We start from the raw sequence: 27,537 nt of genomic DNA, 5'->3' as shown, positions 1-27,537 counted from the left end.
AGCAGTGGTTGCCAGGATCACACTGATGTGGTCCCAACTCCGCCTCCCTCCCTGCCCTGTGGTGTCGGAAGAAACTGACACAGCAAATTGGACACAGCCAAGAAAAAAAGGTAAAATGCAGCCAATTGGCCACGGCCAAGAAAAAAAGGTAAAAATGCACGGGGTCGTGGCTACCTGACCTAGTCCCAAGCCCCCTCCGACAGCAGGACCACTGCCAGAGTCTGTGCCACTCCTGAGGCATACTGGGCTGGGCCTCTGGGCTTCCCCAGCCAAAGTCTTGTCAGCCAGCCCCACCCCATCAGCAGCCCAGCCCCCACCCTCACTGGTCACCCCTGGGTGACTCTGGGCTAATGACTCCCAAGGCTCTCCACTCCAGATTTGGTCCTCACCTCCTGCCACCCAAGCCAGACCTCCCTGGGCTCTTTGAGCTCACATCTCCAAGCACCCCCTCCCCCACTGCAGAGCAATGTGGCCCCCCCAAGGAAGGAGTTGTTGGGAGAAAAGCTGAGTATTGGGAGAGAAGCTGAGGCAGGGCTTGCATGTCTGACATAAAGCAAAAGAGTCTTGGAACATGTCCGGGGTTCAGGGTATAAAACCCCTCATGAGCTTTGGAATACCAAGCTCTGTGCTAAAGAGTGGAAGGCTGCCCTGCTGCACCACAATCTAAGCCCAGGGCATAAAACCCCTTGTGGCTTGGATGGAATCCAGGGCTCAGGGCATAAAACCCCTCGTGGCCTCTGGAATGTGTCTAGACTTGCTGGCTCCTTGCTTCTAGCAAGTCCAGGTTCATAAGACGAGTGTATCTTAAACTAGAACATGTTTTCCATTATCTCAAGTAGAATAATGTGTTCCATATACTGCAAAGAAAATGCTAAACTGTCACAGCTGTAGCTCATTCACTTGATGCACTGCTTTCTCTCAACCCTCACATCCTTACTACCTGCTGCTTTGTTTGATCACCAGTAAACAGTGTGGGCTCCCAGAGCTCGGGGTCTTCGCAGTCTCCATACTAGCGTTGGCCCCCTGGTCCCACTTTATGCCTTAACTAGTCTTTTCTCATTCCTTTGACTCCGCCGGACTTCGTAGCCCCCATGGCCTGGTGTAGGGTCTGATCATCCCAACAAGGAATGGAATGTAGTGAGTCACAATCCCCCGGGAACTGTCATTATTGCCACAAGACCGGCCTTTGATCTTAGGACCCAATCCCCTAACTGTTCTCACCCCCTTTCTGGTTCTTCTGGTTGCAGCACAAATTTCCAGCTGGAAGGGGAATGGGAACTATGGAACCTGGGAGCAAGAGGTTTCAGGTTGCCTTACTCCCTTAACTTAGACACTGACAGTGTGAAAAGCTTACACTCCCCACCATCGCCTCCCCCTGCACCGGTGAGCAAACATTGACAGTTGTCAATGGGAGAATGGGATTGGTTGGTTTCCTTCCAGGCTTCTACTCTTAAGAGAGACTTTAGCATTTTGTTTTCTGAGTTCTCTACCTCATATTTGAGTTCTCCATGGTTCTGAGACCAGAGTGCCTTTCAGTCAGTGGTCTCTGGAGTGAGATCTGCTCATCTTCTGTGGAACAGATCTTGGGAAACTGAACTTGACAGCTTGAATCTTCCTCATCTCATCTCAACCTGGGGTACTTTGAGTGGCACAGGATAAATATGGGGCATCTTTCTGAAGCATCAGCTTGGCTTCATTCTCTTGAAAGAGAAAAAATAATATACTTAGGGGTGACAGTCACATAGATTTCTAAGAGTATACCAGACTTCTCTCTGAAATGAGACTTGGGTTGTCCTCTTTCTGATAAATTCCCAGATTTAACAGAAAGGCTGCCTTCTGTCATGAGGATACATTGATGTAAAAGTTTGAGAGGTGCTGGTGTACTTCTTACACTAACAGATGTGTGACGATGTGTGACTCTGAACTGCACAGTGTACAGTTCCTGCCTACTTCATGTTTACTTTTCTACATCTGCCTCTGGTTTTGGTCCCTGGCAGCTGCTGATTCATGGCAAAACCCCAGAGCTCGGAGTCAGAAGACTGAGTTTAAGTTTCATTATTGCCTTTTTTTTTTTTTTTTTAGCCATCGTATCAATCCTTGTCTGTCCTTAAGTGATTATGACAACACCTTGTACAGTTGTTGGTGGCATTAAATCAGATGGTGTATAAGAGTATTTTGTAAAAACCATAACGTAGGATGTGACTGTAGGGGCTTGTAGTTCTCATGAGTATTACTGCTTTTCTTTTCCAAAGTTGAGAGAATATTAGCAGAGGAACAGCCCTTGTGTTCGGCAGGAGTAAAGAGGAAGAAAAGGAAACAAAATGGCAGTAGCACTGAGACAGCAACTTCTGGTGGTTGCCACTCACCTAGGGATGTGAGTCTTGGCTGGCCAGGCTTCTGGGGACAAGGGGCCCAAGGGGCAGTAGAGGGTAATTGTTAAGATTGTGGAAAAACTGTCAGGTACTGGTTAAGAATTCTGGGTTCGAATCCTACCTCTCCATCTGCTAGGGATAAGATTTAGGGCAAATTGCTTGAGCTCTCTTTGGGCCTCCTTTTTCACATCTGTAAAATAGGGGTGCTGTTGTTTTACATATATTTGTGAGGTTTAAATGAGATTTGTTATTGCTGTTGTTTTTATGTTAATCCCTAGTACAGGGCCTGTTGTAAACACCCAGGACACCCAGGAAATGGTAGTTACTGTTTGATTTTCCTCATCCCCATTCTCAAGGGGAAACCAGGCCAATGAGAACAGCCATTTGCCATCAGGCTGTCCCTTTAGGAGTCACTGAAAGGGCCCCAGCATGTGGTGAGGAGAACCCCAGGCACTAGGGTTAGGAGAAGATCTAACTTTTGCGTTCATCTCTGCCATCAGTTTGCTGTGTGACCACAGAAAAATCACTTCTTCCACTGGGCCTCAGTTTCCTCCTCTGTAAGATGATACCAGATAAGATCAGTGCCTTCCAAATTTGTTTTTTAGCTGGAGACCCCTTTGTTCAAGTGAACCATTACTCAAAAGTCTGGTTTTTAAAATAGAGGTGGAGGTCTTCTGGAGCTCTCCCAGATTCATCGCCCATGTCCTGGGCCTGTGGAGAGGGGTCCAGTGAGCATATGAAGAGCTGCACTGGTCAGGTGACCCCACTCCATGCTTAGGGGACTTTCCCTAAGCAATGCAGTCACATGGAGTGGGGTCACCTGACCAGTGCAGATAGATGACTTTCCCATCTATCTGTTCTGGCCCTTGGCAAGGCAGCAGGTGGCCATTTGGTGGAAGGAGGTCACAATCACAGGTCGTGGTTTTGACCTCCTCCACTCTTCTTTAGCATTTCGTTTCCCTGAACCCATATCTTCCTCATTCCCTGACTTTCTTGCCTCTCTCTAAGTGACTCTTTCTCCCCCTGCCCTTGTTTTTCCCTTTTCGCTTCCTGTAGATTCAGGACCTTGTGAAGGTGCTGCGTTCCCCACACTGGACATGTGGAAGGTGAGGGGGTGCTGAGACTTCTCTCTGGCTTGCTCTCTCCAGCTGTGCATGCCCTTAGGCTTCTCTGGTTTGGGGGAATACTTTGTCTTCGGCTTATTTTATTTTGCTGCCTTAACCTTCAGCCTGTTTGTGTCCACTTCTTCACCTGTTTGACTGTTTTTTTTTCCTTCCCCCACATCTTTTATCATTTTAGAGAAGGTGAGACATACCTTAAAGTTTAACAACAATTTGAGAATAACTTTCAGAGCAGGCCTGTGGGATTTAGGGCTTTTTTTTTTTTTTTTTTTTTGAGATGGAGTCTTGCTCTGTTGCCCAGGCTGGAGTGCAGTGGCCGGGGCACGGTCTCAGTTCGCTGCAATCTCTGCCTCCCAGGTTCAAGCCATTCTCTTGCCTCCACCTCCTGAGTAGCTGGAATTACAGGTGCCCATCACCATGCCCAGCTAGTTTTTGTATTTTCAATAGAGACAGGGTCTCACCATGTTGGCCAGGCTGGTCTCGAACCCCTAACCTCAAATGATCTGCCCTCCTCGGCCTCCCAAAGTGCTGGGATTACAGGCATGAGCCATCATGCCCAGCCTGAGATTTGGGCTTTTGAATGCCCAATGTGATGCTCTCAGACTAGGAGGGATGGAGGGAAAAACCCAACCAACCTTTAGGTTTTGCCCTAAAGGCAAAGATCATTAGACCACATAGAAGTCTGTCACTTTTTAAAATTAATTCACTTTGGTTTAAGAGAGAAAACACAGGGTTAAGAGAAAATGAGTTCACATTATAGTTGGAAGGATTGAAGCTATTTTTTCAGAGGAACTAACTGTAAAAGATATGAGGTTAACCAAACAGATAAATGACTGAAACATTCTGCCCCTAATCTCTTTAAAATAAAATGAACACTTAGCCATATTCATTGGGCTCTTGATAGCAAAGGCACTTTGCTAAATAAACAATGGAGAGAATAGATGAACAAGGTAGGCTGCACACTGAGGGAGGCAGACTCGTCTGAAGGAGGCAAGAGAGAATTTTGGAACATTCTAAATGCTCGGCTCTGGGGTAGCTTGGTTCCGAATGGACTTGAGGCTGGGGGAAGTGGCATTTGAGGCTGACTTGAAGATTAAAGGTGGGTAAACATTCATCCAGAAGGGGAGTAGGGGAGGCAGGGAGAGTGGTGAGGTCATGGCCATCATTATGAACTCACAGAGCACCTTTCAGGAGCACAGGGAGCCTGGTGGGGGGCAGGGCATGGGGGTACACGGGGCTAGGAGATGACTTCCTCTGGTTGTGATTTGGCATTTCCTTCATATCTTACTTGCCTGGGGTGCTCCTGACAGGCCAGAGGAGCAGGGCACAAATGGCGCCAGATCCTGTTGAAGATGAGCATGGGGAGGGGGACTGAGACAGAGCACCCTTGCCTGCTGTTAGAGACTTTTCAGTCTTCACACCTGTTACCCGCCCCCGCCAGTGGGTCAGGTCTGTCCAGGTGCTGTGACTCACCTTGCCAGCTCAGAGGAGGTACTGAGTGGTATGGTGCAGAGTACAGGCCTAGAGGCATCTTGCAGCCGTGTATTTGGCTTTTTCTCTGCCGATGGTCCAGTGGATTGGGGGGTCTGGAGCCTGTTTCCTAATGCTCTGAGATTCTGTGCCCAGCCCAGGTCTCTCTGTTCTGGAAACAAAGGCCCAGATCCCCATATTTCCTTTTTGCTGTTTAGTTTTAGTTTTTGTTTTTGAGACAGAGTCTGGCTCTCTCTCCTGGAGTGCAGTGGTGGGATATTGGCTCACTGCAACCTCTGCCTCCCAGGTTCAAGTGATTGTCGTGCTTCAGGTCTCCCGACTAGCTAGGATTACAGGCATCCACCACTGTGCCCAGCTAATTTCTTTTGTATTTTTAGTAGAGACGGGGTTTTGCTATGTTGCCCAGGCTGGTCTGAAACTCCTGGCCTCAAGTGATCCACCAGCCTCGGCCTCCCAAAGTGCTGGGATTACATGCATGAGCCACTGCATCTGGCTCCTTGTTGCTTCTATACCTTCTCTATATCCATAACTGTTTCCCATGTAAGTTTTTTTAAAATTTCTCATTTTTATTACCATGTAAATTTTCTTTCCTTTTTTTTTTTTTTTTTGAGATGGAGTCTCGCTCTGTTGCCCAGGCTGAAGTGCAGTGGCGTGATCTCGGCTCACTGCAAGCTCCGCCTCCCGGGTTCATGCCATTCTCCTGCCTCAGCCTCCCGCGTAACTGGGACTACAGGCGCCTGCCACCTCACCTGGCTAATTTTTTGTATTTTTTTTTTTTTTTTTTGAGACGGAGTCTTGCTCTGTCGTCCAGGCTGGAGTGCAGTGGCACGATCTCGGCTCACTGCAAGCTCCGCCTCCCAGGCCCACGCCATTCTCCTGGCTCAGCCTCCCGAGTAGCTGGACCACAGGCGCCCGCCACCGCGCCTGGCTAATTTTTTGTATTTTTAGTGGAGATGGGGTTTCACTGTGTTAGCCACGATGGTCTCGATCTCCTGACGTTGTGATCTGCTCACCTCGGCCTCCCAAAGTGCTGGGATTACAGGCGTGAGCCACCGCACCCGGCCAACCATGTAGGTTTTCTACTCCAGGAGTGCAGATCTGTGATTGTGGTATCCTGAGTAGAGCTGATAACATTTCCAGAAGTAGGGAATAATGGAGAGAGAGAAAAATATCTTAATGTGATGGGACCATTTGAGGAGAGTAGGCTTTATTTATTTTTTTTAACTCCATTCTTAGCTACAAGACTTAAAATTATCTTCAGTTCTGCTAGCCTCTGTAGCACTTGCTCTAAGGAGGGAAGCAGATTTAGGTTTTCAGAGGCCAGGACCGAAGGGTCCAGTGAGCAGGCAGTCCTTTCCCTGGAGCGAGGTGTAGCCACTTTCCCCAAACCCAGCTTCCTGTCCAGGCCCTGGCTCCCTGGTGTTTCTCTCTTGTCATGCTTAGCTGGTCAGCCAGCTTTTTCCACTGTCTGCCCACCTGGCCTGTTGGATATTAGAAGATCTCTAGAGCCAGATGCTTGGGCCAAGAGTAAGGCCACAGTCTGGAGAGAGGCTGAGTGGGGCTCTGGTCAAGCAAGTAGGTCCAGCTGGGGGCAAGGGAGAGGCTCCACATGACTCCAAGTCCTGAATCCCAGGATGGTCCCCAGCTGCTGTTTCCAGGAAAGAGGCCCCACAATTTCTAAGTTGCCAAGAGCCATAGGGCAGATGTCTTACCTCTGTTTTTTTGGGTGGTTTCTTGGTTGGGTTGATGTTTCTGGATGTAAAAGGACAGGGTAGGCGTGATGACTATGGTTGATTCTCTTTTTACCTCCAGAGAGTGAGGAGAGGCTTCTAGTTGGGCAACTTTTTTTTTTCCCTGAAAAGGCCTGAATCAGTAACACAGTCAATAGGTGCAGTGGCTTATACCTATAATCCTAACACTTTGGGAGACCAAGGTAGGAGGATCACTTGAGCCCAGGAGTTTGAGACCAGCCTGGGCAACATGGTGAGAACTTAGAGAGACAGGGTCTCGCAATCTCATGGGTAGCTTGTTCTCTAGGACCAATTGGCCTTCCTGGGGATGGGGCTGGGGGAAGGCTGAGACTGGCCTTTTACTTGAGGTCTGGGGAGATGCAAGATTGTTGGAATGAGCTTGGGAGCTTCGCTCACCCCACCCTGGGTGCCTGTTACCAGAAATTGAATGACCCTCTTATATGTTTCTTCCCACACAGAAACATGATGCTGACAATGACCCTCATCTTACGGATGAAACCAAGTAAGTGTCTCCTATTGGGGCAGCAGTCTCTAGGCCGAGGGAGTCAGGAAGGCCACTGCCCATGACCTTCTTTTCCATCAAGCCACCTGCACCCCTGACCCATGTCTCCACCCCTAGGACTTTCTCATCCACCAAGAGCCTGTGGTAACTCTACCAACAGCTCAATGATGTTGCCTCTGAGGTACCTCAGAAATTGAAGCCCAGAGTGGGGTGCAGGGGCAAGGAAAGTAGGATAGAAACCGAGGCAGGTTTTCACAAGAGAGGGCAGATCCTGGGAGATCAGCTGATTTGCTGCTGGGCAATGTTGAGGAAGTCGTCTCTTCCCTCAGCCTTCTCCCTTGAAGCTGTTCACATGAAGGAGTTGGACCACGTGACTGGTTGCATCATTTTTTGCTGCAGAAGCACCAGATGAGTGCTGCTCTGAAGGGAGGGATGGTGGGGAGATAAGAACCATGAGATATTTTGGTACAAAAGAGTTGTGGAATGAAGGGTTCAAGATAGGCAGGAAAGAAAATGTTGCCAGTTGCTGGGGAAGAAAGGAAGTCAGAGGGCTTAGACACTGAGGGGGCAGAAGATCTCCATGCGCACCATCATCTCTTGTAGTCAGCAACAGGTATCCACGGGGAGGGCCCTGCATCATCTTGTTAAGAATAAAAAGTTCCTCTTCAAAGTTTCTGTTTTTAAAAACAATAAGTGTTAAGAATAATAGTTCCTTTTAAAAACTTATTTAAAGTTTTCTTTTTATGCTATAAACTAATAAATCTTTTAGTTTACTAATGACTCTTTGTTATGCCCTAGGTAGCTGTTAAATATAGTAGAGAAATAAGTGTATTCTGTTTCTATGTCCTTATATTTTAAACAAAGCCTAAGCTGTTTATTCTAGTTTCTAGTCTGCCTAGATATGCTCGGACATGCCTAGGCCTGTCCCAGCTCATAGCCTATGCCTTTTCCTTATTTGGAAATGTTATTATTATCCTAGTTTCCTGTAAGTAACCCCCTCCCTTTCTTTGTTCTCCATCGTGCCATTACCTATTTAGGGAAGTTTTAAGATTTTAGCAAATCAGAATCAGTTTAGATTGTGAGTTCCAGCTCTAGGACACAGCAGTAGAGTCTTGATGCATCAGGGATAAAAACTCCTGCTTTCCTTTGTTTGGTGTGCTCTCATGGCAATCTGGCTTGCAAACAGGATCCTTCTGCAGAAGTAAAATTGCCTTGCTGAGAAATCTTTTGTTTGTGTGTTCGTGTTCCTTGCGACTCCGAATTTTCATTTCTAACAATGTGCTATCCTGAAGAATCTGGAGGTAAGAGGGCCTGGGCCAAGGTGCAGTGACCCCCTGGGCCAGCCCTCAAACCTCCTCCCACAGTGGGGGTAGGGTGACCCTCTGTCCCCTGAGACAGCCCAACAGCTCCCACCCCTAATTATTGCCCTCTCTAACTCTCCCCGCAGTCCTCCAGCTCCTCCTCTCTGCATGCGTCTCAGAACCAATACCAAGAGGTAACTGTACCCTGAACTCCAACTATCTAACAATCAACTCAATAGAATGATTGAGACATTCTTAAGAGTCCAGTAGGGCCCCCTGGTGCCACTCTGCCAATCCTGGGCTCCAATTTCCCCTTGGGGCCCTGAAGAAAGGGGCTAGGGGTGCCTGGTGCCAAGGGTATATGGGGAGCTGGGGGGCCCAGGTCTCAGCTGGAGGGACCCCATGGAGCATGCATCATGGCTCTTCTGTTGCTGCCCTCTTTGCCTACTGTCTCTTTTCCAGACACCCCTGCTCCAGTCCTTGCCACACACGCCTTGGGATTGTTGCCTCTCAGGGAAGTGCTAGTCTGACTGGTTGCTAGGAACTCCACATTTCTGCCCTGACTCAGTCCCTAATTTTCTCTTTGATTCTGGACAAGCCACCTCTCCTCCTTGGGCTTGTGTTTCCTGAGGAGGTAGAGAGTATCAGATGTCTCTGCTAGCTCTGAGAGTCCAAGATTTAAAGGTCCACTAGAATGTAAACCTCAGGGCCAAGGGATCCTGTCTGTCCTTTTTTGTCCTATATCCCTGCTATGAAGAATTGTACCTGGCCCGTGTGTGCTCAGTGTTGAGTGAATGCATTTTCCAAATCACAAACTGGCAGAATGTTGGGCTTTTCTCAGACTCCATCTATACATGTCACTGGTAGAAGGTCGTGACTACAAGTTGTCCAAGATCTTGGAATTTTGAACAAAGAATTGGATAAAATGCCCAGCAAAGCAAAGAAAGAATGAAGCAACAAAAGAACCAAAGCAGGGATTTATTGAAAACACAAGTACACTCCACAGTGTGGGAGTGGGCCTGAGGAGCCTCTCAAGGGCCTGGATACAGAATCTTCCTGGGTCCAAATATCCGCCAGAAGTTTCCCATTGGCCACTTCATGCTCACCTCATGTAACTGAAGTGGTAGCCGCAATCAGTCTGATTGGTTGCAGAAAGCATCCAAGCAGAGGCTGAAGTGAAGTTACAAAAGTCACACTCCTGTGCAAACAATCTGATTGGTTGCAAAAAGCAACCAGCAACCAACCAGAGGCTAGGGTGAAGTTACAAAGTTATACGTCTTTGCAAATGAAGACTTGACCAGCAATCAGTCTTAACTTGTTGCAGACAGCCAGTTTCCCATCTGCCTCACAGAAAAGGTGAAAGGTAGTAGCCTCTGGTTCTTTCGTTACTCAGACATGGAAAGCTAGGGTTTTCTTTTCATTTTGGTTCTAGGAAGTCGGCGCGAAACAGTCTTAGGTTCCCTGCCTCCGGACCCTATTTTCCTGCCTCATAGAGGTTTATGTTACTGTCGTTTTGGGAGAATCCAGATTCAGACTTTCAGTTCTGTGGCTGTGGGCCAAAACCAACAAAGACCCAAATCCTCTGTCCTTGGGAGCTTGAGGAGAGTTGACCAGTTCGTGGTCCCAGTGGGTCTGAGAACTTTGCCTTTAAAATCCACTCCTGGCCTCTACCTACCGCTTCATGGTCTGGGCAATAGAGTCGAGGGGGCCACCCTTGGTCCCCTTCCTTTGACCCTCCCCACGAAACAGCACAACCAAGAAATTGTGGATCAACTGGAAGTAGTAACGTGATTTCTTTGCTCACAGCATGACTGCTGGGTTTGGGGGGCACTCAGATGTAGAGGCCCCAGTCTCGTCTTGCCCACTCCCAGCCTGGGGAAGAAGGCTTATCCCCCATATTCCACCTCATCCCCACAGGGTCCCTGATAACCTAGTCCCATGGGTGGGCCTGTCCTGGGGCATTGGCGGCATTCAGGAGGCAAGTCCCTTGCTGAGCCATCTCTGCCTCCCCCTAGTAAGAGCTCTGTCTTCCTTTTCCTACAGGAAAAGCAAGAAAGCCAGCAAAACCAGGGAGAGCCCTAAAGAGGCAGAGGTGAGTGGAGGGTGTGAAGTTCCCTCCTGTCCTCTGGAGAGTGTTGCTTTCCTTTTCTTTTAGCACTTGCTTGGCTTTTCTCCCAAAGGTTCAAATCCAGAGAACCAACATACTGATGTCTGAGAAAGGAAAATTAAATACTGAACTCTATCATATGCAATGTGCTGCCAGGAACTTTGAAGGTGGGAATCTGGGCACCCCGTCATCCTTCAACCTGGTGCTTTGACAGGCCTTTTGGGGGAGTCCTTTGGGCCCCATCTCAACCTCTCTCATTTCAGGAGAGTCCACGGATCTGGCCAGCCACCTGCAGTATTCCCAGCAGCGTGTGGGAGAGTTGGATTGGACTCTTTGCTGTCTCGACGCAGCAGAAGAACATGGACAGGGTGAGTCCTATTGCCTGCCCCATCCCTTGGCAGCCCAGGTTCCCAGATGGAGGAGTGAGGGACCTTTAGGTCCCTTCTACAGGATGGAGTGTCCTGCCCAGAAAACAGCATGGGCCATTTCTCATTGCTTTTGTATGTTGTTGTTAGAGGCAGCCTAGGGCTGAGTTGGCTGCTGTGGGTGAGTTGGGGAGCGCTGTGGGGAGCAAGCAGAGTTTGGACGTGCAGCACTGGATGCAGAGCTCGGAGGCCAAGTGCCTACCGTGCCCTTACCTGGCTGTGGCCTTGGCCAAGTCCTAAGTGGGGGATATGGTACTTACACTGTGAAGGTACAGAAGAATATCTTTAGTATGTTACCATTTGTGTAGAGAGAGGGAACGTGTGTGTGTGCGTGTCTGTGTGTGTAAGTACTATGATAATATACATAAAACATGCTTGAAAGTGGTTTCAGAGCCACTGGCTGCGTTTTCTTGAGGCTCAAAAATGAGAAACAAACTAGGAAAGAAGGGAATTTATTGCTGTAACCGGATACAGGGAGAAGGCTGGAGATAATTCCACCAGGCCAACTCGAAGTGTTACAATTTTCTTAGTGCTTATATAGGTTGGGGTTATGTGCCTACGTGCAGCATAGCATTCACCTAAGTCTATTGATAACTAATTTTGTTTCAACTAGAAAGTCAGAGGCAAAAAGTGCTGGCTAAGTCTGATTAAGCTGTGAGGGCCCCAGTACCCTCAAGGCCTGTCTACTGTGGTATCAGAGTGATTATTTCTATCTTATCTCCCTCACAGCTTGGTCTGGAGAGCTGCCTTAGACTCTCCAATGAATCTATTCAAACAGCTGCCTCTGTTACCTTGACTCGTCTCAGATTCCGTCAACCCGAGACTAGGAATATAAGACTGTCTTTATTATTTTGACTTGCTCCAGGTTAGGGAGAAGCCTATGCAAGGGTCCTACTGACCATATGTTTCTTTTCTAGCTTTGATACCTGGGCATGAATTTCTCTAGGTTTAACTATTTGCTCAATGTTAAGGCAGCTCTGTGGAAATTTGTTTGTGTAAACTGGAGTGCTGTGCAGGGCTGTCTGTGTGACTGTCATGAAGGCCTGTCTGTGTGATTGTCAGGGAGAATTGGCCTGCCACAAAAGGATTCATACAAAACTCAGGAGAGAGACACAGGGTGGCTGGGAGATATTTCCCTTCTGTACCTTCTGAGTTTTGGACTATGTGAATTTATCATCCTTTCAAAAGGTGAACAAAAGATTAATTTCCTCCTTCCTTTCTGTGTCCCAACCCCCATTAAAAAAAAGGGCTTAGAGAATCAGATATACCTGGGTGTTCAAATCCCAGCTCTGTCTGAGTGATCTTAGGCAAGCAATTAACCTCTAATACCCCATGTTTTTTACCTGCTCAACAGAGGTAATAGTAGTAACTGTCTCATATGGTGGTTGTGAGAATTAAATGGATTGCTAGCATGGTGCCTGGTGAAGCACTCAAAAGTTCAAATAGTGATAGTAATAATGGTAATAACAATAGCAATATTCTCTGATCTCTCTGGGCCTCTGGTAACCAGCTATAAATTCGATCTCTTTCCCTGTCCCTTCCACCCTTATTGAGTTCTTTGAGAAACAAATGAGACTATGGGCTTGGAAATGCCTTGAAAATATGTCAGCTGTGATTGAGAGTAAGGAAGTGTTAACTGGGGAATAGTTATTATAGCTATTGTTACTGGTCAGCCAGCTGCTCCTCTGCCTGCTATATCCTGACTTAATCTTTCTGTATTTGCAGTATAACAAGGAGGTAACCAAAGACAGAGATGCCCTCAGGCTGAAGTTATACAAGAACAGGTAGGACGGGGGACAGTGGGATGGGAGGTCTGGGGCCCTTAGCATGGGTGATGTGCTGGGAGGTGGGAGGGGTGCAGGTGAGCTTGGTGAGGTGGTCATACAGGTTTGCATGTGTGCACAGGCTAAGCTCTAGCGCTAGCTGTGCCCCTGACTCACGGTGTGGCCTTGGGGAACTCATGTCTTCTCTCTGGTGTGCCACCTGTGACTTGATTCCTGAAGTCCCTTCCAGTGCCACGGTTCTGTTGTTGTGGGGCGAAGGTAGAGGAGCCGTCCTTTCTGCTCTTCATTGTAGTCCTTTCTGTTCTTCGTTCATTCCTTTCTCTCCTGCCTCTGGCCATAGCCAAAACAATGAGGACCTGAAGCAGAAGAACTCAGAACAAGAAGAGAAGCTTCAAGTCCTAGTGACTGCGAAGTCAGGGATTTAACTCAACTTGAAGGAGCTGCACAGGAAGCTGGAGAGGACTGAGCTCCTGCTTCAGGCAAGAGGCTGCAGCCCCAGGGGTGGTGGGAGCCCCATCCGGCTGAGGACATGGTCTAGGGATCATGCAGGGTATGGGGAGGCTCCAGCCAAGAGCTGGAAAATTTGGGTCCTTGTTCTGGTCCTGCCATAGAATCCTCTAGAGACTGCTAAAAATCTACAAACTGGGGCCCTGCCGTAGACCTGGGGAATCAGAATCTCAGGGTTAGGGCTTACATTTTTTAAAAAATTGCATCATGGATGAAAACCATTATTTTATAGATTACACTTATATGGCTAGCTCATGAGTCTGTTTATTTCCTTCTGAGGTTCAAGCCAACACTTCAACTATTCCACGGTAATAATCGAGAGTAGAGTTTTTGTTTGTTTGTTTTTTATTTTGGGACGGGGCCTCCCTGTATCACCGGGGCTGGAGTGCAGTGGCGTGATCTTGGCTCACTGCAACCTCCACCTCCCAGGCTCAAGCGATCCTCCTGCCTCAGCCTCTCAAGTAGCTGGGACTACAGGTGCACACCACCATGCCTGGGTAACTTTTGTATTTGTAGAGACGGGGCTTTGCCATGTTTCCCAGACTGGTCTTGAACTCCTGATCTCAAGCAATCCACCCACCTCCACCTCCCAAAGTGGTGTTATTACAGGCATGAACCACCATCCTTGGCCTGAAATCTTTAAAAAAATTATTTAATTTTTTATTTCTAAAGCAAAGAAACTCGACAGTAGAGATCTTTATTGACCAAGTTGTACATTAAGCCGGGCTCTGGACCTTTTAAAGGGCACTATGTGGAACAGCCCAGGCTCCCCAGATCTGAACTTCTCACTATTTACTATTTGATTTGATTCTAGGAAGTCGGCGCGCAACAGTCTTAGGTTCCCTGCCTCCAGACCCTATTTTCCTGCCTCACAGAGGTTTATGTTACTGTCCTTTCGGGTGAATCTCTTCTCTTTCTGCACTTGCTTGGCTTTTCTCCCAAAGGTTCAAATCAGACAGTTGGAATCTTGATGTTTGAGAAAGCAGAATTGAAGACAGCACTGTATCACACTGAATGTGCTCCCAGGCAGTTTGAAGGTGGGAATCTGGGCACCCACCATCCTTCAACCTGGCGCTTTGACAGGCTTTTAGGGGTAGTCCTTTGGGCCCCATCTCAACTTCTCTCATTTCAGGAGAGTCCATGGATCTGGCCAGCCGCCTGCAGTATTTGCAGCAGTTTACGGGAGAGTTGGAACGAACTCTCTTTGCTGTCTCCACGCAGCAGAAGAACATGGACAGGGTGAGTCGTACAGCCTGCCCCATCCCCTGGCAGCCCAGCTTCCCAGATGGAGGAGTTGAAGCTGGTTATGAAGCTCTTGATGCTAACCAGCAGTTACAGCAGGCCATGGAGGAGCGGGCACAGCTGGAAGCACACCTGGGGCAGGTGAGGCTTTGCGGAGGGAGGGATGTGGAAGGAAGATAACCCCAGGTGGTCAGGAGCAGGTGAGGACCAGTGACAGCCCTTCCTAACTTCTGTGCCCATTCTTGCAGGTGATGGAGTCACTGAAACAACTACAGATGGAGAAAGATCAACACGCTGAGAATCTGAAAGGAGAGAGCACTTTGTGTTGGCAGAGGATGCGGGAGATGTCAGAGGAGGTGAGACCTGACCCTTCAGCCCCAACCACAGATAGGTCACTTGATTGTTCCAGGCATCTGTGAAATGGGAGGAGCACAGCCAGAGGGGGTTCATGGGTCTGGGCTTTGTGGAGGTAGGGGCAGAGAGGGAGACGGTAGCCTGTCCAGCCACCAGCCCTGCTCTCCAGGGCCCTTTCCCCCTGTGCTTTGGGCAGGTGCACACGTTGAGGGAGGAGAGGGCACATAGCATGAGTCGAGTACAGGAACTGGAGACGAGCTTGGCTGAACTAAGGAACCAGATGGGTGAGCTGGGGCTGGGGTGACCTGGGAGCAGGACTGGCGTCAGAGGGCTGTGGGGATGGCTTAGAATGCCCCAGGGAGGTGGGCGCATGGAAAGGCTTTGAGGCAGAGGGAAAGAGGTCTGTGCCAGGAGATGGCAAGTCTTGTCATCTTCACGAGCCTCAATGTCCCCATCAGCCAAGAGGAAAAAGTTGTCAGCCACCCACAGGTGTCTCTATCTGAAAGTGGCTTGGAAGATTGGCTACCATCAGGGTGTGAGGAATCATTAGCAGGGAGGCCAAGTTTGGGGAGCTTGAGGGGAGGAGTGGATCAAGAGAAGGATTTTTTTTTTTTTTTTTTGAGAATGCAGAGGGTTTTTTTGAGAATCATTAGCAGGGAGGCCAAGTCTGGGGAGCCTGAGAGGAGCTGTGTACCAAGAGGAGGGTTTTTTTGAGAATCCAGAGGCCCTTATTGTCTGCTTCCTTTCTCAGCTGAATCCTCACCCCTGGAGCCCCCAGTAGGGGGCACAGCCCTCATGTGAAGTGGCACTTCTGAAGGGACCTGTGAGCCAGAGCCCTGCTTTGATGGCTGTGGGCGAGAGAGGATCATTTTTCTGATCTGCCTCCATCCTTCCCAGTGCCATGGGAGGCAGACACCAAGTTCTGGGGTCTCCAGCTGCAGCAGCAGCTACAAGCAGAGGCTGAGCACCTGTGGAAGGAGCTGGAGAGTGTGGCAGGACAGCTCCAGTGGGCCCACATGCAAGACAATGAGGGCTTGAAACGCCTGAACTGGGAGCAGGAGGAGAGGCTGCTGGAGCTGAGCTCTGAGGGGAGCAGGCGGAGGTACGCAGGCAAACCCTGGGGACCATGCAGAACGACCTCACCACCATCAGCCCTGCACTCTCCCAGAACCCTGAGCTCAAGGAGCAGCTGCAGAGAGCAGCTTTGTAAAACTGGTGCATCCCACCTGGGGAGACTGTCCTCCTCCCTAGCCCTCCAAGACTTTGTTTCCCCACCTGTTAAGTGGGGGCAGTGTAGCCCTCATGTGAAGTGACACTTCTGAAGGGACCTGTGAGCCAGAGCCCTGCTTTGATGGCTGTGGGGGAGAGGGGATCATTTTTCTAAACTGCCTCCATCCTTCCCGGTGCCATGGGAGGCAGACACCAAGTTCTGGGATCTCCAGCTGCAGTGGGAGGCGTGATTGCTTGTCTCTGTCCAGAACAATGAGAACATGGAGATCACCAGTGCACTTTAGTCTGAGCAGCACATCAAGGAGGAGCTGCCAGAGAAGCTGGGTGAGCTGTAGGAGATGGTAATCCCCACTGATTATGCCACTGTAAGGGAGAAGGCAAGGGAGAAGAGAGAGGCAGACAGCTACATTGTACATTGCCCAGACTACTACTTCCTCATCACTGTCCTCTGCCCAGGAGGGGCCCAGTTAGGGTCACCTGCGGCACAGACTGGCCTTCTGGAAGAACAGTGCCTTTCTCCTCCCTGACTTTGGTGCACCTTCCTCCAGCCTGCTGTGGCTGCCACAGGTCAGAACCTGCTGCTGTCTTTTGCTGAGCTCCATGGGGAGTGAGGTCCTCATGTGTTCATGAAAGAGGCTGTGCAGCCCCTGCTTTGAGCTTTGGCCATTCGAAATTCTGCCTAGCAGCCCAAGGCCTGGGCAAACCATATCCACACCCCCAAGTGGCTCCAAGCATGCGTGACTGTCAGTCTGACTGCACCAGCATCTGTCCTACCTGTTCCACACTCTTGTGTCCATGGCACCAAGGCACCTTCTCTCCCGCATGGCCCCCTAACACCCTGCGCTCTGTTCTGTGACAGACGCCAAAGACCATGCTGCGTCTGTATAGCCACCTGCTGATGACACCGTGTTACCTGGTGGTGTCCCTTGCCCTGGTGCCAGTCTCGCTAGTATAGTGGCACCTCAGGTTCATGCCTCCTCCTCTGCCTACTGCCCTCCTGTACCTACTATGGATTCTCTTCTTTTTTCACAAGTAGTTTGTTCCCTAGGGCGAAGTGCCCTTCCTGGGGACTGGGATGGGGGAAGGCTGAACCTGGGCTTTTCCTTGAGGTTTGGGGACATAGAATATTGTTGGAATGAGCTTGGTAACTTGGCTCACCCTGCCCTCGGTGATTCTTACAGAAATTGAGTGACCATCTCATATGTTTCTTCCCACATAGAATGATGATGCTAGCCCCAATCTCATGGATGAAAGTAAGTGAGTGTCTCCTATCAGGGCAGCAGTCTCTAGGCTGAGGAAGTCAGGGAGACCAGTGTCTAAGACCTTCTTTCCCATTGAGCCACCTGCACTCCTGACATCTGTGTCTCTGCCCTTAGGACCTTCTCATCAACCGAGAGCCTGCAACAACTCTCCCAACAGCTCAATGGCGTTGCTTCTGAGGTACTTCAGAAATTGTGGCCCAGAGGGGAGTGCGGGGAGAAGGAAAGTATGATAGAAAGAAGCTGAGGCAGGGATCACAAGAGAGAAGGAAGATCCTGGGACCAGCCGATTTGCTGGGCAATGTTGAGGAAGTTGCCTCTTCCCTGAGGCTTCTTCCTTGAAGCTGTTCATATGAAGGAGTTGGACCCTGTGGCTGGTTACATCATTTTATGTAACCTCCTGTAGAAACACCGGATGAGAGCTGCTTGGGAGGGAAGGATGGTGGGGAGATAAGAACCATGAAAGAAGTTGGCACAAAGAGGTTACAGGATGAAGGGTCCAAGTTATGCAGAAAAGAAAATGTTGCCAGTTGCTGGGGAAGAAAGGAAGTCAGAGGGCTCAGACACTGCGGGGACAGAAGATCTCCATGCGCACCCTCATCTCTTGTAGTCAGCAACACGTATCTATGCGGAGGGTCCTGCATCATCTGCTACCTTGAAGGATCTGGAGGTAAGAGGCCCTGGGCCATGACCCAATGACCCTGCAGGCCAGCCCTCCAACCTCCTCCCACAGCGGGGGCTGGGTGCCCCTCTGCCAGCTGAGACAGCTCACACACACCCCAACCCTAATGATTGCTCTCTCTACCTCTCCCCTCAATCCTCCTCCAACTCCTCTCTTCATGTGCCTCAGAGCAGATACCAAGAGGTAACAGTCACCCTGGGCTCAAGTTATATAACAATCAGTCAACTGAATAAAACCATCAAGTCATTGGTAAGAGTTCAATGGGGTCCACTGATTCCACACTGCAAGTCCTGGGCTCCAGTTTCCCCTTGGGGCCCTGAAGAAAGGACTGGGGGTCCCTGATGCCAAGGGCAAATGGGGAGCTGGGGGGCCGTGGCCTCAGCTGGAGGGACCCCAGAGCACAGAGCATGCATCATGGCTCTTCTGTTGCTGCCTTCTTTGCCTACTGTCTCTTCTCCAGACACCCCTGCTCCAGCTCTTGCCACACATGCCCTGGGGTTGTGGCGTCTCAGGGAAGCACTGGCCTGATTGGTTTTCAGGAGCCCTGTATTTCCACCCTGACTCAGGCCCTAATTTGTTCTTTGATTCTGGACAATCCACCTCTCCTTGGGCTTGTGTTTCCCAAGGAGGTAGAGTTAGAGAGTATTAAAAGTCTCTGTTAGCTCTGAGAGTCCATGATTTAAAGGTCCAGTAGAATGTAAACCTCAGGGCCAAGGGATCCTGTCTGTCCTTTTCTGTCCTATATCTCTGCTGTGAAGAACCATACCTGGCCCGTATGTGCTCAGTCTATGTTTGTTGAGTGAATGCACCTTTCTAAATCATAAGCTGGTAGAAGGGTGAGCTTTTCTCAGACTCCATCTCTAAAGGTTTATGTTACTGTCCTTTCGGGAGAATCCAGATTCAGACTTTCAGTTCTGTGGCTGTGGGCCAAAACCAACAAAGACCCAAATCCTCTGTCCTTGGGAGCTTGAGGAGAGTTGACCAGTTCGTGGTCCCAGTGGGTCTGAGAACTTTGCCTTTAAAATCCACTTCTGGCCTCTGCCTACTGCTTCCTGGCCTGGGGAATAGAGTTGAAGGGGCCACCCTTGGTCACCTTCCTTTGACTCTCCCAAGGAAATAACACATCCAAGAAATTGTGGATCAACTGGAAGTAGTAACGTGATTTCTTTGCTCACAGCATGACTGCTGGGTTTGGGGGGCACTCAGATGTAGAGGCCCCAGTCTCGTCTTGCCCACTCACAGCCTGGAGAAGAAGGCTTATCCCCCAGATTCCACCTCATCCCCACAGGGTCCCTGATAACCTGGTCCCATGGGTGGGCCTGTCCTGGGGCATTGGTGGCATTCAGGGGGCAAGTCCCTTGCTGAGCCATCTCTGCCTCCCCCTAGTAAGAGCTCTGTCTTCCTCTTCCTACAGGAAAAGCAAGAAAGCCAGCAAAACCAGGGAGCCCTAAAGAGGCAATTACAGGTGAGTGGAGGGTGTGAAGTTCCCTCCTGTCCTCTGGAGAATGTTGCTTTCCTTCTCTTTCAGCATTTGCTTGGCTTTTCTCCCAAAGGTTCAAATCAGGTAACTGGAATTTTGATGTTTGAGAAAGCAGAATTGAATACAGCACTGTATCACACTGAACATGCTGCCAGGCAGTTTGAAGGTGGGAATCTGGGCACCCATCATCCTTCAACCTGGCGCTTTGACAGGCCTTTAGGCCTTTGGGTCCCATCTCAACCTCTTTCATTCTAGAAGAGGCCGAGGATCTGGCCAGCCATCTGCAGTATTCCTGGAAGCATGTGGGTGAGTTGCAACGGGAGCAGAGGAAGGCAGATAGGGTAAGTCCAACCACCTGCCCCATACCCTGGCAGCCCGGCTTTCCAGATGGAGGAGTGAGGGACCTTTAGGTCCCTTCTGCAGGATGGAGTGTCCTGCCCAGAAAGCAACATGGGCCATTTCTTGCTGCTTTCGTGCGTGGTTGTTAGAGTCAGCCTGGGGCTGTGTCGGCTGCTGTGGGTGAGTTGGGGGCACTGTTGGGAGCGAGCACTGGATGCAGAGCTTGGAGGCCAAGTGCCTACCCTGCCCTTACCTGGCTGTGGCCTTGGCCAAGTCCTAGGTGGGGGTATGGTACTTGCACTGTGAAGGTACAGAAGAGTATCTTTAGTATGTTACCATTTGTGTAGAAAGAGGGAACGTGTGTGTGTGTTTGTGTGTGTACTATGATAATATACATAAAACATGTCTGCAAGGATTTGTAAAAAACTTAGGAGAGAGGAACGGGGTGGCTGGGAGATATTTCCCTTCTGTATTTTCTGAGTTTTGGACTATGGGTGTGTACCCTTCAAAAACTGAACACCAGATTATACCCCTTTCTTTCTGTGCCCCCACCCCCAGCTGTTAAAAGTGGAGGGTGTCCAGCTTCTTGGCGTCTTGAACAAAGAATTGGACAAAATGCACAAAGTGAGGAAGGAATGGAGGGATTTATTGAAACTGAAAGCACACTCCACAGTGTGGGAGTGCACCTGAGCATAAGGGCTCAAAGGCACCGTTAAAGAATTTTTGGGAGTTTACCCCCTAGAGGATTCCATTGGTTACTTTGGGTATGCCCTATGTAAATGGAGAGGATGAAGTAAAGTTACAAAGTCATTTAGCCATAGGCCCCATAGGGAGGATATTTCCTGTTATAGCTGAAGTGTGAGCAGGCCTTATGTTCCCTGCCTCCAGATCCTATTTTCCTGCCTGACAGCAAAAAAATGGGCTTAGAAAATCAGATATACCTGAGTGTTCAAATCCCAACTCTGTCTGATGATCTTAGGCAAGCACTTAACCTCTGACACGCCATGTTTTTCAACTACACAATAGAGGTGATAATGGTAACTGCCTGCTATGGTGGTTGTGAGGATTAAATGGGATTGCTAGCATGGTGCCTGGTGAAGCACTCAATAAAGGTTCCAACAGTGGCAGTCATAACGGTAATAACAATAGCAATATTCTCTGATCTCTCTGGGCCTCTGGTAACCAGCTATAAATTTGATCTCCTTCCCTGTCCCTTCCACCCTTACTGAGTTCTTTGAGAAACAAATGAGACTGTGGGCTTGGAAATGCCTTGAAAACATGTCAGGCGTGATTGAGAGTGAGGAAGTGTTACTGTGGAATAGTCACTGTAGCTGTCGTTCCTGGTCTGCCAGCTGCTCCTCTGCCTGCTGTATCCTGACTTCACCTTTCTGTATTTTCAGTACAACAACCAGTTAACCGGAGACAGTGATGCCCTCAGGCTGAAGTTATACAAGAACAGGTAGGACGGGGGACGGTGGGATGGGAGGTCTGGGGCCCTTAGCATGGGTGATGTGCTGGGAGGTGGGAGGGGTGCAGGTGAGCTTGGTGAGGTGGTCATACAGGTTTGCATGTGTGCACAGGCTAAGCTCTAGTGCTGGCTGTGCCCCTGACTCATGGTATACTTGGGCAACTCATGTCTTCTTTCTGGTGTGCCACCTGTGACTTTTGATTCCTGAGGTCCCTTCCAGTGCCACGGTTCTGTGGTTGTGGGGTGTGGGTAGAGGGTTGATCACCAAAGCAGCACTTTCTGTTCTTTGTTCATTCCTTTCTCTACTGCCTCTGGCCATAGCAACAGCAATAAGGAGCTGAAGCAGGAGAACTCAGCTTTGGCAGAGCAGCTTCCAGTTGTACTGACTGACAAGGCAGGGATGCAGCGTAACTTGGAGGAGCTGAAAAAGAAACTAGAACTCACTGACCTCACGCTTCAACAGGCGAGAGGCTGCAGCCCCGGGGGTGGTGGGAGCCCCATTCAGCTGGGGACATGGTCTAGGGATCATGCAGGGTATAGGGAGGCTCCAGCCAAGAGCTGGAAAATTTGGGTCCTTGTTCTGGTCCTGCCATAGAATCCTCTGGAGACTGCTAAAAATCTACAAACTGGGGCCCTGTCATAGACTTAGGGAATCAGAATCTCAGGGTTAGGGCTTAAATTTTTTTTTTTTTTAATGCATCATAGATGAAAACCATTATTTTATAGATTACACTTATATGGCTAGCTCATGAGTCTGTTTATTTCCTTCTGAGGTTCAAGCCAACACTTCGACTATTCCATGGTAATAACAGAGTAGAGTTCTTGTTTGTTTGTCTGTTTGTTTGTTTTGGGATGGGGTCTTGCTCTATCACCGGGGCTGGAGTGCAGTGGCGTGATCTTGGCTCATTGCAGCCTTTACCTTCCAGGCTTAAGCGATCCTCCTGCCTCAGCCCCTCAAGTAGCTGGGACTATAGGCACACACCACCACGCCTGGGTAATTTTTGTATTTGTAGAGACACGGCTTCGCCATGTTGCCCAGGCTGGTCTCGAACTCCTGAGCTCAAGCAATCCACTCACCTCAGCCTCCCAAAGTGTTGGGATTACAGGCACGAGCCACCATGCCCAGCCTGAGATCTCTTTAAAATTATTTTTTATTTCTAAAGCAAAGCAACTTCACAGTAGAGATCTTTATTGACCAAGTTGTACATTGAGCCTAGCTTGAGCCCTTTTAAGCGGCACTGTGTGGAACGGCCCAGCCTCCTCAGATAGAAACTTCTCTTTCTTTACCATTCAGTTGTCTAGCTGGTGTGAAGGCCCTAATGCTAACCAGCAGTTACAGCAGCCCATGGAGGAGCGGGCACAGCTGGAATCTACCTGGGGCAGGTGAGGCTTTGCAGAGGGAGGGATGTGGAAGGAAGGTGACCCCAGGGGGCCAGTAACAGGTGAGGACCACTGACAGCCCTTCCTGACTTCTGTGCCCATTCTTGTAGGTGATGGAGTGGCTGAAGTATCTGCAAATGGAGAGAGACCAGTATGCCCAGTATCTGCACGGAGAGAGTGCCATGTGGTGGCAGAGGATGCGGGAGATGTCAGAGAAGGTGAGACCTGACCCTTCAGCCCCAACCACAGATAGGTCACTTGATTGTTCCAGGCATCTGTGAAATGGGAGGAGCACAGCCAGAGGGGGTTCATGGGTCTGGGCTTTGTGGAGGTAGGGGCAGAGAGGGAGACGGTAGCCTGTCCAGCCACCAGCCCTGCTCTCCAGGGCCCTTTCCCCCTGTGCTTTGGGCAGGTGCACACGTTGAGGGAGGAGAGGGCACATAGCATGAGTCGAGTACAGGAACTGGAGACGAGCTTGGCTGAACTAAGGAATCAGATGGGTGAGCTGGGGCTGGGATGACCTGGGAGCAGGACTGGCGTCAGAGGGCTGTGGGGATGGCTTAGAATGCCCCAGGGAGGTGGGCGCATGGAAAGGCTTTGAGGCAGAGGGAAAGAGGTCTGTGCCAGGAGATGGCAAGTCTTGTCATCTTCATGAGCCTCAGTGTCCCCATCAGCAAAGAGGAAAAAGTGCCTGTTGTCAGCCACCCACAGTTGTCTGTACCTGAAAGTGGCTTGGAAGTCTGGCTACCATCAGGGTGTGAGGAGTCGTTAGCAGCAGGGAGGCCAAGTTTGGGGAACCTGAGATGGGCTATGCACCAAGAGGAGGGTTTTTTTTTGAGAATCCAGAGGCCTGTATTCCTTATTGTCTGCTTCCTTTCTCAGCTGAACCCCCACCCCCGAAGTCTGGCTACCATCAGGGCGTGAGGAGTCGTTAGCAGCAGGGAGGCCAAGTTTGGGGAACCTGAGATGGGCTATGCACCAAGAGGAGGGTTTTTTTTTGAGAATCCAGAGGCCTGTATTCCTTATTGTCTGCTTCCTTTCTCAGCTGAACCCCCACCCCCGGAGCCCCCAGCAGGGCCCTCCGAGGTGGAGCAGCAGCTACAAACAGAGGCTGAGCACGTGCGGAAGGAGCCGGAGAATCTGGCAGGACAGCTTTAAGCCCAAGTGGAAGAAAATGAGGGCTTGAGTCTCCTGAACTGGGAGCAGGAGGAGAGGTTGCTGGAACAGGAGGAGAGGCTGCTGGAGCAGGAGAGGCTGCTGGAGCAGGAGTGGAAGGCCGCTTCCTTTTTCAGCTGAACCCCCACCCCCGGAGCTCCCAGCAGGGTCCTCCGAGGTGGAGCAGCAACTACAAGCAGAGGCTGAGCACCTGCGGAAGGAGCTGGAGAATCTGACAGGACAGCTTTAAACCCAAGTGCAAGAAAATGAGGGCTTGAGTCGCCTGAATCAAGAGCAGGAGGAGAGGTTGCTGGAACAAGAGGAGAGGCTGCTGGAGCAGGAGGAGAGGCTGCTGGAGCAGGAGGAGAGGCTGCTGGAGCAGGAGGAGAGGCTGCTGGAGCAGGAGGAGAGGCTGCTGGAGCAGGAGGAGAGGCTGCTGGAACAAGAGGAGAGGCTGCTGGAGCAGGAGGAGAGGCTGCTGGAGCAGGAGCGGAAGGCCGCTTCCTTTCTCAGCTGAACCCTCGCCCCCGGAGTCCCCAGCAGGGTCCTCCAAGGTGGAGCAGCAGCTACAAGCAGAGGCTGAGCACTTGCGGAAGGAGCTGGAGAATCTGACAGGACAGCTTTAAGCCCAAGTGCAAGAAAATGAGGGCTTGAGTCACCTGAACCAAGAGCAGGAGGAGAGGTTGCTGGAACAAGAGGAGAGGCTGTTGGAGCTGGAGCGGAAGGCCGAGCTCTGGGAGGAGCAGGTGGAGGCGCTCAGGCAAACCGTGCAGAACGACCGTACCACCATCAGCCGCGCGCTCTCCCAGAAACACGAACTGAAGAAGCATCTGGGCGAGCTGAAGGAGATGGTAACCCTCGCCCAATTCAAGAAGGGCAGGGAGGTGGGTACCAGCCTCTGGGGAAGGGAAGTGGGAGGCCAGAGGCAGCTGCCTCTGGTGAGCAGTACATGTGACCCCAGCACCCTCCAGGGCAGTGCCATGACTATTTCTTGCTTCCTGCCCTCTGACTTTTAGAGGTGGGTAGCCTTGGACTCCTCCCAATATCCTCTAGCTGGCTATCATCCCAGCTAGAGACATGGAGCCCTCCAATCACAGGGAAAAGACAGTGGTATAAGAGGCTCCTTAGATTCAAACTGAATTCTGGCCTCGGCTCCACTGCTCACTATTGAACTGCTTTCCATCTCTAAGTCTTGGTTTCTTTCACTTAAAAAGGAAATGAGCATTTTCCTCACAGAGGCGCTCAGGATTAAATGAGATAATACGTGGAAAGCATTAGGCATGTAGCACACGTAGCAGATGGGGGTTGGCTCCTGCTTTTCCACCTGTGGCTTACAGGTTAAATGGTGGAAAAAGGGTGTGTGATTTGAGGCTGGGGAAGGCGGCATGGGGCTCTCGGCAAGGGAGGCAGCCACTTAGGCCTGGAACAAGGGGCCAGGGGCCTGGGCAGGCGACAGTGTCCCACGGTGCCCTTGTTACCCTGTTTCTGGGCCCAGAATCTGGAAGCCAGCCACCGCTTGACCTCACACCCAGCGTCTTCCTGCAGGTGGAGCTGAAGAGCCAAGAGGCTCGGAGCCTGCCGCAGCAGCGAAACCAGTGCCGGGGCCACCTGCAGCCGTACTATCAGCAGCTGATCTCTGAGAAAGAGGCACTGCACAGGCAGTTACTTCTGCAGATCCAGCTCGTGGACCAGCTGCAGCACCAGAGAAAAGAGTAGCAGAGATGGCCCGCCAAGAGTTGCAGGAGACCCAGGAAACGGAGTTGCTGAGGGCAGGTGCCCGAGGGAGATGAGACCTGGCAGCCTCTGTGCCTTCTCATTCTCTTTCCTGACCCCTTAGGAGCGCCTAGAAGCAGAACCAGTAGCTACAGGCCCAGTTGAGCTTCATGGCTCTCCCTGGGGAAGGTACGGGGGAGACCACTCAGAGGAAGAGGAGAGAGCCCCAGGAGGAGCGGGGGGCTGTTAGCAGCATAGGATTGAGGAGTTGGAAGAGACCCTTAGAAGAGCTGGTCATTATGCAGACCGGGTGTCTGCACTAAGTTCGGCATCAATATGGTGACCTGGGAGCGGGGGACCACCAGGTTGCCTAAGGATGGGTAAACTGGCCCAGGTCAGAAGTGGAGCGGGTCAGAACTCCCAGGTCGATAGGTAGTGGGACTGTGCCTGGGCAACATAACAGGACCTTGGCTCTTTAAAAAAATACAATAAAAATACAGAACAGCTGCTCATTCCTCTCTGGGGAGGGGCTGACCTAGGGTTACACAGTGAGGGTGGGAGCAGAGGTGGGCCCACTGTACCTCCCTTGTTGGGTTGTCTGAGGACCCCTCTGGTCGCCACCCCCCACCTCCATAGGAGATGGACTGCAGAGTGAGGAGGAGGAGGAGGAGCCTTGGTCCATGCTGAGCATCCTAGAGGACCTGGAGAACTGGGAGGCCATGGTGAGCCTGACTCCCCCTGCCCCACCTTTGCTGCCTCCCTCTCTGCTCCCTCCCAGACACCCTTATGCTCTTGGTTTTTCTGCCTTCTGATTTCTTTGGACTCTCACCCCTTCCCTCAGAGCCAGTGGTCAGACTCCATTTCACCTGAGACCCAACAGGTGCACCCTGTGAGGCCCCAAGGGAAGGGCTTCTCTCTACTGCCCTGGCCCGTTCATCCTGTGTATCCCCCTACAAGAATGCGCACCTCCTGCCCACTAGTGACTTTTTAAAACTTGGCTTTAGCCAGTGCCGAAGAGGAGCAGGCACAGCCACATGGGCGGCTGAAAGAGCAAAGGGTGCACTGCCAGCGCCTTCTCACCTGGTGGCCTTGGCCCAAAAGCAGCCAGAGGCGGCCACCTCAGCCCCAGGGACTGGGGGCGATTCTGTGTGGGCAGAGCCACGGGGCCTTGCAGGGGACCATGGAGAAGCTGCAGGTGAGTGAGTCTTTCCTGGCATGGCCAAGAAGGGTGGGGGCAGGGCAGGTTGTTGCGGGGATGTGACCCCGTTATTTTGACTCCAGAGCCGCTTTATGGAGCTCATGCGGGAGAAGGAGTGGGTGGAGAAACTGGAATGTCGCTGCATTCAGCTGTCTGGAGAAACAGGCACCATCAGTGAGCGAGAGGCCGGGGCACGGCCGGCGGAGCTGCAGGGTGGTCAGAGGGGCCCCAGTGTCTGAGCCCTGTCCTCCTGCAGGAAAGTACATCACATCATACCAGAGCCAGAGGTCAGTGCTGAAGACGTGGCACCAGGAGGATGAGTACGTAAGCAGGTTGGCCCAGGACAAGGAGGAGATGAAGGTAGGGTGCGCAACATCTCTGCAGGGGTGGGGGTGGGGGTGGGCGTGGGCATGGACGTGGCAGCTGAGCACCCCTCCCTCCAGGTGACGCTGCTGGAGCTGGTGTTGCAGCTTATGGGCGGCCACAACGAGTGGCATGGCAGATTCCTGGCAGTTGCCCAGAACCCTGCTGATGAGCCCGCTCCAGGGGACCCAGCCCCCCAGGAGATTGGGGCTGCCGACTCGCAGGGTGGTGAGTAGAGCCCTTGGGCAAGGTGTGCTGGCAGGATGAGGGGAGGGCTCACACGGTGCTCTGAGCCCTGCCTCCCCGTCTCCAA

At 50.9% G+C, this 27,537-nt stretch overlaps 1 protein-coding gene and 1 pseudogene across 1 annotated transcript; both read left to right on the top strand.

Moving 5' to 3' along the window:
* Positions 1-27,537, top strand: part of LOC102115030 (golgin subfamily A member 2-like) — a 55,268-nt pseudogene that overhangs the window by 12,194 nt on the left and 15,537 nt on the right.
* Positions 15,372-22,796, top strand: LOC135971563 (golgin subfamily A member 2-like). Its single transcript, XM_065547220.1, has 10 exons — positions 15,372-15,492; positions 15,855-16,059; positions 16,554-16,754; positions 17,564-17,627; positions 18,057-18,116; positions 18,297-18,377; positions 19,543-19,774; positions 19,864-19,949; positions 21,348-21,406; positions 21,737-22,796. Exons 1-10 carry the CDS (start codon positions 15,372-15,374, stop codon positions 22,008-22,010), a joined length of 1,383 nt encoding a protein of 460 aa, XP_065403292.1. The 3' UTR covers positions 22,011-22,796.

The sequence above is a fragment of the Macaca fascicularis genome, chromosome 7 (assembly GCF_037993035.2).
Source record: "Macaca fascicularis isolate 582-1 chromosome 7, T2T-MFA8v1.1".
Classification (NCBI taxonomy): Eukaryota; Metazoa; Chordata; class Mammalia; order Primates; family Cercopithecidae; genus Macaca; species Macaca fascicularis.
The sequence above is the reverse complement of the archived record's forward strand: the minus strand, read 5'-3'. Positions and strand labels throughout refer to the sequence as shown.